General features: G+C 33.7%; 1 protein-coding gene across 1 annotated transcript; it reads right to left on the minus strand.

The window, feature by feature from the left end:
- Positions 1–204: 204 nt before the first annotated feature.
- On the minus strand, positions 205–1,663 carry LOC143254474 (uncharacterized). The gene has a single exon (XM_076509652.1). It carries the CDS (start codon positions 1,517–1,519, stop codon positions 209–211), a length of 1,311 nt encoding a protein of 436 aa, XP_076365767.1. The 5' UTR covers positions 1,520–1,663; the 3' UTR covers positions 205–208.
- Positions 1,664–13,706: the final 12,043 nt, after the last annotated feature.

Raw genomic sequence — 13,706 nt, forward strand, 5'->3', positions numbered from 1 at the left:
TATAAATGTGTGATATTATATATATATGTTTATATATTCTATTTCACAATGTATTTTATTTAGCTATCAGACCAGCAGTATCCTACAAATATTAATACATTACTAAACACAAGTACACATGACAATAACTTGTTAGAATTTACATTTGTATAAACATCGTTAATTTGACAGTAACATTTGACGAACATTTACTTATAGTGTTATCGTTTCAACCGCCCAAAGCGTTCATTGCCACTGGATTCATCTGAATAACTATTACCATATAACTGATTATTGCTCCTAATATTGTTAAAATTACTCCTCGATTGATGACAAAAAACTTCCAGCCAGTGAGCCCGATGTTGTTTGTAGTCATCTGTGATACAAACAGCTGAACCTGGAGATGAAACTCGATGTTGTTGACATTGTACGGTGCAGTGAGAGCATGGATATGGTCCACCGAGCTCGCAGCTTCTTCTGGAACCTGGGATGCGACCAAGGACGTCAAGAAAAATACTAGTAACAGATATCCTATCTGAAGAGCAGCATAAACATAGTTAGGACTAGGGGATAATAGCTCGTTTGTTTCGTCTGTGAAGAGACTTGTACACTCCACGCACACGCAGATGATTACGAGGGCGTACCACACTGAGATGGTCCTGCAGAACACAGCATCTAAAGAAGACACCAAACTGCAACACTGTTGGTAGAGCAAGCGAAGATTTTGGATAACTAGAGCTTCGACACGAATGTTTGTGTGCGACAAGTTCCTTAGCAAGATGCAGTTGAAGTTGCGAAATGTATGTATGACGGCAATGGATAACGTAGCGTAGAAAATAGCCGCGAAAATCATAATCCCTGTCACAAGAACATTCGTAAATATCAAGTCAAATATAATCAAGAACTCGAGAAAAAATAGTGGTACATCGTCTTCTGAAAGCCCATAGTAATGTTCTCTCATGTAAGATGTACGAGACATGGACCTCATAACGAAAAGTAAGGTGCCGATTAAAAGAAAGAGAAAAAGAATTGCCAACAAAGAGAAGATGTAACTCCAACGTTTCAGTGAAGAGCAGAAGTTTTCTAATGCGCGTGGAGTGAAACAGTTTACTGAGTGGTCAAGCAGAAAGAAGAAACGTGTCAGATTGTCCTGTTGAAAACAATGGATGTCAGCAGTAACAGCAGCTCCCAAAATACGAAGCAACTTGCTAGTGTTGTCCCAGAAATCTTCAAGATGTAATAACACCAGAGCACTTTGGTGTACGAGGTATAGATGTAGCAAGCTAAGTAGAGCGTATCGCCACAAAAGGAACACAACGCGAGAAAAACGACTGGTGTTAGAAATGGGCCCTTGAACAGCGAGGATTCGAAGAATGAAAAGAATCGGCCTTATGGAGTCTATAATGGATTTGGTACGACCTTTGGAGATCCTAGTATTAAGTATTTCATCTTCCGTTTGATAATTTTGGATGCTTTTTGTAATGAAGTCTCCTTTTCGGTAAGAAAACACAGTGTGATCTGCAGCAGTAACCCTGAACATATTCTGAAGAGAAATGGGTCAAAATCAAAATCAGTTGTTATATCTTGTATGTTTTAAGACAACTGCCGCTGAGCTATTATTCGAAATCGTTATATCTGGCTTCTGCACAAAGAGTTATTACAATGGAAGCAAATCATATAGCAGGAAGCACCTCCTAACGTCATCTTATTGTACTATACCTAATTAACCCTCGTTACTGTTTACTTTTCTTTGTCGTTGTTCCTCAAATTTTCAATCTCCATTGTTCAACTGATACCATAAGTTACCATCTTGGTCACGCAAAGGTAGCTGTCAGTATTAAAATCAATAGAATTATTATTTTGCTGCTATGCTCATCGAGGTATATGCGTGTGGTTCTGCTTTCAATTTCTTTGTTGATTGTATGTTACTCTGTGGTGGTAAGGCTTTTAGAAGTTTAAACACCAGATGTTTTATGATTGATGGCTCTTCTCACATGATAGTTCCTTCATAAATAAAGTTACAATTTCAGTCAATCAGAACCTTTTACTTTAAGTGCTCCACCTACAACGTGCTCTTAAACTGACGCAGCAAGCCGGCCATCATATCAACATATACTTCCGGAAATTACCCAAGGCTGAAAAAACGATCAATTTATTTTAAAGTCTCATGTTCCTATTTAGATAAAGTGCGTAGAAACATTGCCACAATTCCGTCATTTGTAGCTTATATTACCTGAAATAAGCTTAGAAAAAAGAACGGGGATAAAGATTCTGAATAAAGTAAAAAAAAAAATCGCTATATGTCTAGTGAATATAAATATATCTATATATATAAATATATCCATATATATATGTCCACTGACTGATTGTCCAAATATATCTATATATATAAATATATCCATATATATATGTCCACTGACTGATTGTCCAAATATATCTATATATATATAATTAACTCAATAAATTAGTTTTTGTAGTCAAGAGAAATGTTAGTTAGTTCTTTTACGAGAAAGTTATATACGTAAAAACAGCTGGTATGAGTAGAGAAAGCACTGTGTAGAGGAGCGAACAACGTTTCGACCTTCTTCGGTCATCATCAGGTTCACAAAGAAAGAAAGAGGTAACTGACCGAAAGCTGACCACATGTTTGAAGGGGGTTTTGTAGTTCAGTGTAGGAATGTAGAGGGCGTGCTTAGATGTTTGATTAAATTTATTAATATAGATATAAAGGGGTTCATTTGTATTGGTTTATTTTGGGTTTAAGTTGTTGTATAAGTAAGGCTTCTTTAGTTTTGCGTTTGTTTATGTTTGTTTCTTTATTTAGTATTTGAGTGTTTTTTATGGTTATGTTGTGTTTATTTTACTTGCAGTGTTTGAAAACGTGTGAAGGTGACTTTTTGTGTTCTTTGAATCTGGTTTCCATTTTTCTACTTGTGTCTCCAATACAGAAGTCGTGGCAGTTATCACATTGTATTTTATAAATAATGTTGGTGTGGTGTTTGTCAGTGTAGTTTTTACATAGTATAGACCTTAGTTTTGTGCCTGGTTTATGAATAAATTTGGTATTAACTGGAATGTCATTTTTGTTACTAGCTTTTGCCAAATGTTGGTTATTTTTCCGCTGATGTCGAAAATATGTGGTATGCATAATTTGTGAGATATATTTACTTTTGTTGGTTGATTTTGCTTTTTGTCTAGGTGTATGCGTATAATGTTTTCTACGGTTTCTGGAGGAAACTTATTGATGTTGATGAAGTATTGTTTTATTTTGTCTAATTCATCGTTAATTTTATCTGGTGAGCATAGTTTTATGGCTGTGTTTATTTGGTTTCTTAGTATGTTGAGTTTTTGTTTTGTTTCGTATACTGAGTCCCAAGGAATGTATTGTCCAGTATTGGTTATTATTCGGTGGATTTCTGTTTTGAATTGTGTGTCAGTTCTTGTAATTTTGAGGTTAAGAAATTATATTTGATTGCTTTCTTCCTGTTCACATGTGAAGTTAATGTTGGGATGTATAGAGTTAATGTGATTGAAAAAATTAAGTATGTGTTCTGTAGATTTGAATCCCGCAATCGTGTCGTCTACATATCTGTACCAGTATAGTGGTGGATGTAATGCTGTGTTAATTGCTTGTGTTTCAACTTGTGTCATAAAAAATATTGGCTAGAACTGGTGATACTGGGCTGTCCATGCTTAGGCCATTTGTTCGTATATAGTTTGGTTGTTGAACATGAAGTTTGTGTTTATCGTGGTGAATTCTATGAGGGTTGCTAATTGATTGCTGGGAATGTCTATAGATGGGTTAGGATCTCGGATATAGAATTCTAAGGCTAGCTTGCAGGCTTCAGCGGTTGGGACTTCTGTAAAGAGGGAAATAACATCGAAACTGGCCATTAAGGCTTTATGATTAAGTTGATTAAGATTAGACTTGAAATTAAAAGTCTTTGATGAATGAGCTGGCTGATGTTACATATTTGGAAAATGCCCATGCTATGTATTTACCAAGATTGTAATTAAACGACTCATATGTAGACATTATTGGTCGTAATGGACAATCTGGTTTATGAGGTTTGGGGATGCCGTATATTTGTGGTGTGCGTAAGTCGTTCTTGCGATTTTAAAAATAAAATGTTTTTGAAATTGTGTTGGCTTTTTCGTTTTTAGTAGTATTTTGTTTAAAATACTTCAGTTAGAACAAAGCTTAATACAACTACACCAAAATATGATGATATTATTTGTCGTTGTTAATTTGTCTCACCTGATAATTCAAACTGGAAAACAGTTCGTCTGTCTTCTAAAACAAAATTGAATTGTTGTATTAAGAAGTGAAAGCTATTTCGTTAAATAGAATGTGACCAATGCTTGATGTAAATGCTGACTCAAGGAACTGTGAAATGATTATAACATCACAACAAATCATAATAATACGGAATTCACACATTATGACTATTACAGGAATAGGTTCGCTACTGCTAATTCATAGGTTAGGACTACGAACAAATATAATTTTACACCACAGTTATATGTGTTACAGAGGCGTCGGGACCGGGGATGGTGTATACATATTTGGCATACATAGCAACTGTGAGCTATATCAATTTTCGGGGTGACATGTCCCCATACTCCTTAGATTAAACTGTCTTTGGCGGCTCCTTATCCTTTCAATCTCTCATTGTAAAATCTGTGTCTAATCAAGCATCCCCAATTGACAACTACATCCTACGCTACTGTGTTAGCTCAAAAGTTAGGACTACTTGTAACAGAATTGGATTCACATTCAAGTAAACGGTGTAAACCCATAGATTAGCATTGCTGCTGGGCTAATTTCACACCCCAGGCAGAAAACTATGTAAACCCATAAGCTAGGACTATTACAAGAATACTGATTATGAGGTGTAAAACATTTGACTACTAAGTTACGGGAAAAAGAATAGTCAGACCTCTTACCGTAATAAATAACGCCAAAAACTTAAATTAATCTACGGTATTTCCTGTTAAATTCCTTGTGATTAGTCAAAGTAGAGATTTTGTTTTATTTTAAGTAACTAATTTTTCTACTTTTGGCTTTCTTGTTTCAGTATTTATTGTAGCATTAAAATATTATGACTATAGTTAGCTAGCTTACATATGTAAGGATCCCCACCCGTCTTTATAAAGTTTAAATTTTTTTAGGTATACTTGATCGAATTATACTTTCTCTTGTTAATATAAAAACACTGATTAAAAACACAATTTATTTATTTCATAATTTCATACCTCTTACCTACTTTGTCTTTACTGTTTGCCTCAGCGACAGTTTTCACGGTTTCACTGTCCCTACGTGCTTTAAACAACCAGTTACTTCTGCCCTCTTACAACTGTTTAAAGTGGTACCAAAAACGTTTGTAAAATATGTTTTCGAAAACAGTCTTTTATGTTGTACACACTTAAAAAGGAAAATATTATAATATGGTACTTTCAGGGTTTTAAATGTCTTCAAAATACATTTACTAAAATGTTTGCCAGCATATAGTGAGTTTTTTTTAATAGTAGCTAAAAACTGAAAGATGTATTGAAATAAAATCAAGTTGTTTTATCAGGAAGACAGCCTAAAAATTAATATGGATTATTGAACGAACATAAAGAAATTTTTCAAAGAAAGTATTTTCAGATGTAAAAGAAATAACTGTGCTTTATGTAATTTAGGTTACATGAAACCTGCCTAGACAATGAAAAACAATAAGAAAGACATTTTTCTTATTATCAAAAACTCGTTTTATTGCGATTTTTAAGAATGCATGTATATATTTTAGAACGTATATATTGTTATGAATTCTATAATAGTAAAACATATAATTTAAGTTTAAGGATAAATATATGTAAATTCTACGTTGAATACCTCGAAAAAAGACGAGTAAACATTTCAATTAATGTGTTTTTGAAAATATTCTGAAAGCATCATAGTTTAAGATTTCCCTTTTATAAGCCAGTAATGTGAAACATAAAGGACTATTTTTTGAAAAATATTTACAAATGTTTCTTGGCACCACTTTAAATAAATATCGTAAGCAAGCAGAAATGGTTGATTGTGTAAAATCGGCAGCAAGTTGTGAAACCATGTAAAGACAATACAGCAAGTAAGAGATGTAAAATTATGTAATAAATAAATTGTATGTCTACAGTAACAAGAGAAAATGTTATTAGAATATAACTCTATTTAAAAACAAAAATACAAAACTTAACTAATTTTAAATATTTTTTTAACATTTTAATATATTTAATTTATACATGTAGTGTATTATATATATCTGTACATTCGGAATACATGTGATAAATTTAGATTATTTATGTTTACCGGACAAACTGTATTTCGTTGTTTTTGTTTTAGGTTCTCAATAAAAGTATATCCTGAAGATTAACCTTTGAAATCACGAAACTGTTTGAAGAAATTAATAAAAAGTAAAAAAGAAATACAATAGTTGACATTTCGATCAAGTCTATTGCAATATCAGGGTCAAATCGCTAAAGCTCAGTTAGGAAAAATGCAACTTTATAAAAGATATAGGTTTAAGTATCGTACTTCGTCAATGAAATCCCGTTTTATTTTTCTCTCAAATTATTTTTAAAAAGTTTCGCATTGAATTCAGTGAATACGGCAGAGGTTTTTTTTTAAATCGTTCTATACTTTAAAATTTGCAGATAATTATAGTTAAACTAACATGTATAACTCTTTTTGTAGTATTGTAACATTTTTAACATTGAAAAATAACGCCTAAGTGTATGTACGTTTACTGATTTTTACACAGGTAATTTTACACCACAGTTTAATGTGTAATCTCGAATACAAGAACTGCTACCGTTAATCTCATACCCAGGTTCAGAGAGGACACTAACAATACATACACGATATATAAAACTGACCAATGGCCATAATAATGCTGACCGATCGCCTATATGAAGAAAATAAGTACCAAAAAGTAAGAAATACATTCACTTTGACGTTACGAGAAACATAGTTAATTCCCGCCAGTAAATGTATTTTATTCTCTGATCCGCCTGATTCTTAAAAGGAAACTAAACACTCTTCGGCTGTTAAGACTAAAGTGTGTCTGACCAACCAATAAAAACTAAAACAATCGGCTGTTAAGACTAAAGTGTGTTTGACCTACCAATAAAAACTAAAACAATGAAAAATACGTAGCTATTGGTATTACATGGAGCGGATTATTCGAATCCTAACAGGAAAGCAAGAAAAATAAGTAGAATTCCACTAAAAATAGATAGGCAGAGAGAAGGAGAAAAAACTGTCCATTTGACCAATAAAATAAAAGTGATAATAATGTATACCAAGCCTACTTCTTTAAATAAATTAAAATCCAGGTGCTAGAGTTCAAGTGTTAATAGATAGTCACCTCTCGGCCAAAGAATAGTGAATTACAGAAACAACTAAACCCAACAAACCGGATGTAAGAAGTTTTTATTAAATAAACCTATTGATACGTCCAATCACAGAAAAGGCAAAGTCTTGGAATGGTCAACAAAGAATCTTTTGTTCTTAAACAAAGTTTGTTAACAATCAATTTTCCAAAGAGCTCTGCCTAGACTTCTCAAAGTCAAGCAAAAGCTTTATTTGACTTTTTGTAAAATAAAACAGCTTAGCGTTTCTAAACGTTGCTTAGCAACTCTGTGAAAACATTATCAACCAATACAACCCACACAGTGGAAACTTCTGAAAGGTGATCTCCCTTCAAATTCTACTATTTCTGTTTGCTATCAAGAACTTCTGAACCACAATAATCTTACTGTGTGGATCAGATATAATATAATTTCAAAAAATAACATGTACCTTAATGAAGACAAATTTTGAATAACAAACAGGCTAAAGTATTTAAGGTTATAAATAACTACACCAGAAAACTAGTACCTCAAATAAACTGATTTCACTAAATATGTGTATTCCATAACTGTTGTCCCCCAGCGGACGAGTGATAAGATTCCGAGGTTCGCTTTCCACTAAAACTAATTCTCACTGTTAATAATATTTTATAACAAAATATCTTTCAGCCACACTTCTAATTACTTAAAAAAATCACATTCATAAATTTCTGAAGTCTGAATATTAGTGATGAAAATATATTTTAAATAATGTAAAATAAATTAACATAACTACAGTCTTAACTGAAATGTTTGTATAATTTGTAACAAGTAAAAAATTCTTATTTTAAACATTTACACATGTAATTCGCATAATTAGACAGGTATTATGCATATGAAAGACACCTGTAGAAAGGTGTATAATTCAGTATTTCATCTATCACAACAAAACCTTATCAAACATATACAATAACAAAATATAATATCAACTTGTTATAAACTGCGTATAGCCTATCAAATCACCACGCCCACCCCAAAATATACTCTGACCTTGCATTTCATAGCTAACTGAAATAAATATTTTTTTCGAAATCGAGTTTGACCAACGAAGAAGCAGAAAAGTGCAGTCGAGGCAGTCACACGTTGGTATATTTTTTACTGAGCCAATCAACATTAAGATTGTTCAATAAATAAGTTCGTGGTACATTCGTAGAACAATTATTAGTAAACATCAGTTAGATCAACAATGTCTAATATACCGAAAAGCTAGTGCGTTTTTTTAACACCAGGTTCCAACAATTATTTTTATGTTATGTCGCTTAGCAACAAAAGTATAACCTAACACTGTTGTTGGTCTATGTACTGAAAGTGTAAAATGAAACGTACATACAAAAAAAGGAAAAAACAAATTGTTAATTTCTTAATTTAGTCTTTGTTGATTAAAGATGTTTGTTTTTTAATTAAAAACGTTGGGGATATAACAGAAAATAACATAAACCAGAAACGATTTAAGTTTAAAATTGGATCGATAAATTTACTTTCATGATAAATTTTGCGTATTTAGCTCTAGGCTGGGTGATCCCACACTGGTTCCAGGACAGTGTGTTACCTTCATGATTACTGACTCTCACTTTAAAACAAACTAACCTTTTTGCATTTTTATAATGCATTTATAAATGCATTCCTATTTATAAATACATATTTTTTTTTTCAAAATTTTGGTACTTTGTGGCAAAAATTTGGTGTCACCTTGACAGAGCATAAGTTGCATACTTTGTGAAACATTATAAGATTTGAATGCGGTAATCCAATGAAGTCGACCACCAAAATTTCTCTAATTTTTAAAAATATTTAAGAAGGTTTTTGAAGGTGTTTCAAATGTGAAAAACTGCTCTAAATTTTCTTTACATGAATTCAATCGTGACATTTTTTTGCTTTGTGTTCAGACAAAATTATTTTTTGTATAATTATGTATTTTGTATTTTCTAATCATTTTTGAAAAAAATAGTGCCTTGTATTAGACTGTAAAACTGTGTTTGACAATTGTTTTTTCTTTAAATAGAGACATTACTTTCTAACGATACGCCAATTTTATGTAACAAAATACCGAATACTATGCAACAATATGTAATTTCTAATCTTGAAAAATACAAGTTATAATTACCAAATTAGATTTTCACTAAGAAACAAACACTCTTTTGAAGTAATATTTAAAAAAAAGAACTGTTTTGTAAGGTGTAGTCCAGATTCTTCCCAACAGTACTTTCGTCCGTACAGGATTATTTCTGATTATGTACGGTATAGCAGAGTGCTTCCGTATGAATCAATTGCAAGTTTGGCCGGGCATAGACAGGTGGTTAGGGCGCTCGACTTGTAATCTGAGGCTTGTGGGTTCGAATCCCCGTCACACCAAACATGCTCGCCATTTCAAGCGTGGGGGCATTATAATCTTACGGTCAATCCCACTGTTTGTTGGTAAAAGAGTAGCTCAAGAGTTGGGGATGGGTGGTGATGACTAGCTGCCTTTCCTCTAGACTTCACTGCTACATCAGAGACGGCTAGGTAGCCCTAGATGTTGTTTTGAAGTTGCCTGCAATGCCTTTACTGGCGAAATCGTGGCTGTAATAAACTCAATATTTATGAAATGTACAATGTAATTAGAGTTTTAACAAATGCTGCCGTTTTCAGATAGTAAATAATAAATACATTAATTTTAGTCAAGTACTTAAATAATTAAAGAAAGGTTTTACTGTTTTGTTTTGTTTTTAATTTCGCGCAAAGCTACTCGAGGGCAACCTGCACTAGCCGTCCCTAATTTAGCAGTGTAAGACTAGAGGAAAGGCAACTAGCTAGTCATCACCACCCACTGCCAACTCTTGGGCTACTCTTTTACCAATGAATAATGAGATCGACCCTCACATTATAACGCCCCCACGGCATGTTTGGTGTGACGGGGATTCGAACCCGCGACCCTCAGATTACGAGTCGAACGCCTTAACCCACCTGGCCATGCTGGGCAATCTTTCGTCTCTACTATCAGTTATATTTATTATAGTTCGCTGATTTTCTACAAATGTTTTTTAATGTAGTTAATAACAAAATAATGTTACTATTTAACTCGTTTAGATCTAGTGGTTAGAGAGCTCACTCGCAGTGTGAGGATCGTGGGTTTGAATCCCTGTTCCACCAAACCTTCTCCTCCTTTCAGCCAAGGGGGCGTTATCAATTCCACTTGTCGTTGGTAAAATAGTAATCCAAGAGTTGGTGGTGAGTGGTGATAACTAGCTGTCTTCTCTTTCAATGCTACGTTAGGGACGGTTAACGCAGATAGCCCTCATGTAGCTTTGAGCGAAATTCAAAATACGCACTTCATTGGTTGTTTATATCAAATTATAAATTAGCAAGTAAAAAGTTAAAGGAACTGAAATATTTAAGAACTGTGAAGGCGAATTATATTAATATGAATTAAATTATTTTAAATATACATTAATTTACCTTAAAAAAGAAGACGTTCTGGTATCATAATGGCGGCTGCAGATGAAAGACTTTGATAAAGAATCTTGAGATGCCAACTGAACAACAGTTGAGAGAAAGAACTCTGACTTCAGCTGTAGGTTACTTGATCATTGGACGGGGGGATATTCATTTCTTGTTGCAATATAGAATTATTGGACACAAGTACCGTTTCAAACAATGCTGAAGCAGTTGCACTGTGGTCAGTATGACCTCAGCTGCTCTGAGTAGCTTAAACTGGTGGAGCTTGTATTAAACCTGGAAACCAACTTGTATATTTGTAACAATAGGTTGTATCCAGTGTTTTTATAGCTGATTCAAACAAACACAGAACTTCCACTTCACAGTATGTGCCTGTAATGACACAAAGATGAGGTAGTGAATTTCTTGTGGGTATTAGTGTAACCATGACTATTTGATTTTGTAACGTGTGTCGAGCATTTCAACTGAAGTCACTACATTGGTCAATTAACGAATAATTGACATTAGTGTAGAGGGGAGTTTCTAACATTGTCTTGACAACATTACTGACCAAATCTCTAATTTTGGTTTGTACAATGGTCTCTTAGAATGGACCTACAAAAAAGTTGTCCGTCAGTTTTGTTCATGTGGACTACAAAGATCCCTCCAGTGCTGATCAGAGTGAGTCTATGTTTGAGAAAATTTTTCATATATGCAAGGGGTGTTTCATGGTGTGTTCAATCTATTTTATTAACACCATCTGCTAAGAGAACCAACTCACAAAATACATTGTCTTCTGTCTGTAACAGTTATTTATCCAATTGTTGGCATCATAACATTGATAGTCGGAAATTATAGAACGTCAGCCATTCATCTGCAAGTGAAATGGTTATGAACATTGTAAAGAGAACAAAAGTGGAACACAGAATGCGATAATTAATACCAATAATATTATATCACGGTCAAGAAGAAGCATAAACACCATTCTGAAGTCTCTAGTTAAAGATCTAACAGTCTGAACTAATTACACCATTCTGAAGTCTCTAGTTAAAGATCTAACAGTCTGAACTAATTACACCATTCTGAAGTCTCTAGTTAAAGATCTAACAGTCTGAACTAATTACACCATTCTGAAGTCTCTAGTTAAAGATCTAACAGTCTGAACTAATTACATAGACAGAACATTATTGAATCCTCGTGTATCTGAACAGCAGAGATGTTTCAATACACAACACGAGAAATCAACATTAGGTATACGATTCTAGGCAAAATGTGTACCATTCACCAATATCTTTGTTTGAGCAGTTTGTTTGTTTTATGTTTACGTCATGTAGTGGGTTTCACTGTTCCTATATGTCAAATATAGCATGGGAGGCGTAGCAGCTTACGATGGTCGTTGTGTGCTGCTACAGATACACTAAAGGTGGCGTCATGTTTTGAAAGTGTGTGTTGGCTAATATTTGATGTGTGTATGTGTCTTGAGTAACATGTGAACCTTTTTTTTAATTGTGTGTACAAATATAAAATATGCAAGAATGCAATGTTTTGGCAAATAAATAATTTGACACAAGGAATACATTAGATCTAATTTAGAAAGATTATATTCTATGTTTTCTTTATGCTGTTAAAAGAACATTTTTGGTCTAACATTCATCTGGAATGGTAGTTGGCTTTTGATTTTTTACTAAGAGAGAGAAACATAAAATTCGAAAGATTATCTACGTCACATCAGGTATGAAAACGGCGGACCCAGTTGTTATGTTTTTGTTGATGAAAGTATATTTTACATTTCAGACAACTAGAATATTCATAAATATTTGGACATTTTGTTTGTTTGTTTTAGAATTAAGCACAATTATACACAATATGATGTCTGTGCTACGCTCACTACGGGTATCGAAACCCAGTTTCTAGCGGCGTGAGTCCACAGACATACTTCAGTGCTACTGAGGGGCGCATTGGGACAAAGTCTTTATGAAGAATGGGAAAAATAATAGAGTATCTACAACTGTTTTTTATTTGGAAATATATACGAATCGAATATACAACAACTACCTTGTTATACACTAATTAATTATCAATAACAATTATTTGTAACATTATAAGATGATATTAAGGTAGCTAAACAAATGTCACCTTGGATTTCTTTTTGAGATCAGATATTATTTTACATATATAAATTATATGCAATATATTTATAGGATTATATGTAATATAGCGTGTGTTATTAAACTCAGTCTCTATGATGAACAGACAGGTCACAAAGATACTCATTAAAAAGTAATTAGCTTAATTTCAGCTATCTGTGTCAGACAAACAAATGAAAGTGACGCAAGTACCAAGTGGACACAGAGTTAAGAAAGAGAAAAGTTGGATAATTTAATCCACGTTGTAGTAACATGGAGGCGAATAAAGGTGAGGAGATAGAGCGTACGATTTGATACGATTTATGTATCTTCACGAAATTTGGCAAACTTTCAGTAAACATTATAAGTTTTTTATACAAAAAAATACCTGTGCATAACTGGTCAACACCGAAGAACCGGTTTGGGGTAACAGGTTTTCTTGGAAATTGTGATCAAGTGTGCAACAAACTGAAAAGCCAACTATGGATTTTATTTCGTTTTTGTTTTTATAGAATTTCGCGCAAAGCTGCACGAGGACTATCTGCGCTAGCCGTCCCTAATTTCGCAGTTTAAGACTAGAGGGAAGGCAGCTAGTCATCACCACTCACCACAAACTCTTGGGCTACTCTTTTACCAACGAATAGTGGGATTGACCGCACATTATAACACCCCCACGGCTGAAAGGGCGAGCATGTTTGGTGCGACTGCGATTCGAACCTGCGACCCTCAGATTACGAGTCAAACGCCTTAACCCACCTGGCCTCCAACTTTAGA

This window comes from Tachypleus tridentatus, chromosome 6 (genome assembly GCF_004210375.1).
Source record: "Tachypleus tridentatus isolate NWPU-2018 chromosome 6, ASM421037v1, whole genome shotgun sequence".
NCBI lineage: Eukaryota > Metazoa > Arthropoda > Merostomata > Xiphosura > Limulidae > Tachypleus > Tachypleus tridentatus.

Excerpts from the sequence above, each read along its gene's own strand:
- LOC143254474 (XM_076509652.1), bottom strand. The coding sequence starts at position 1,519 with ATGTTCAGGGTTACTGCTGCAGATCACACTGTGTTTTCTTACCGAAAA.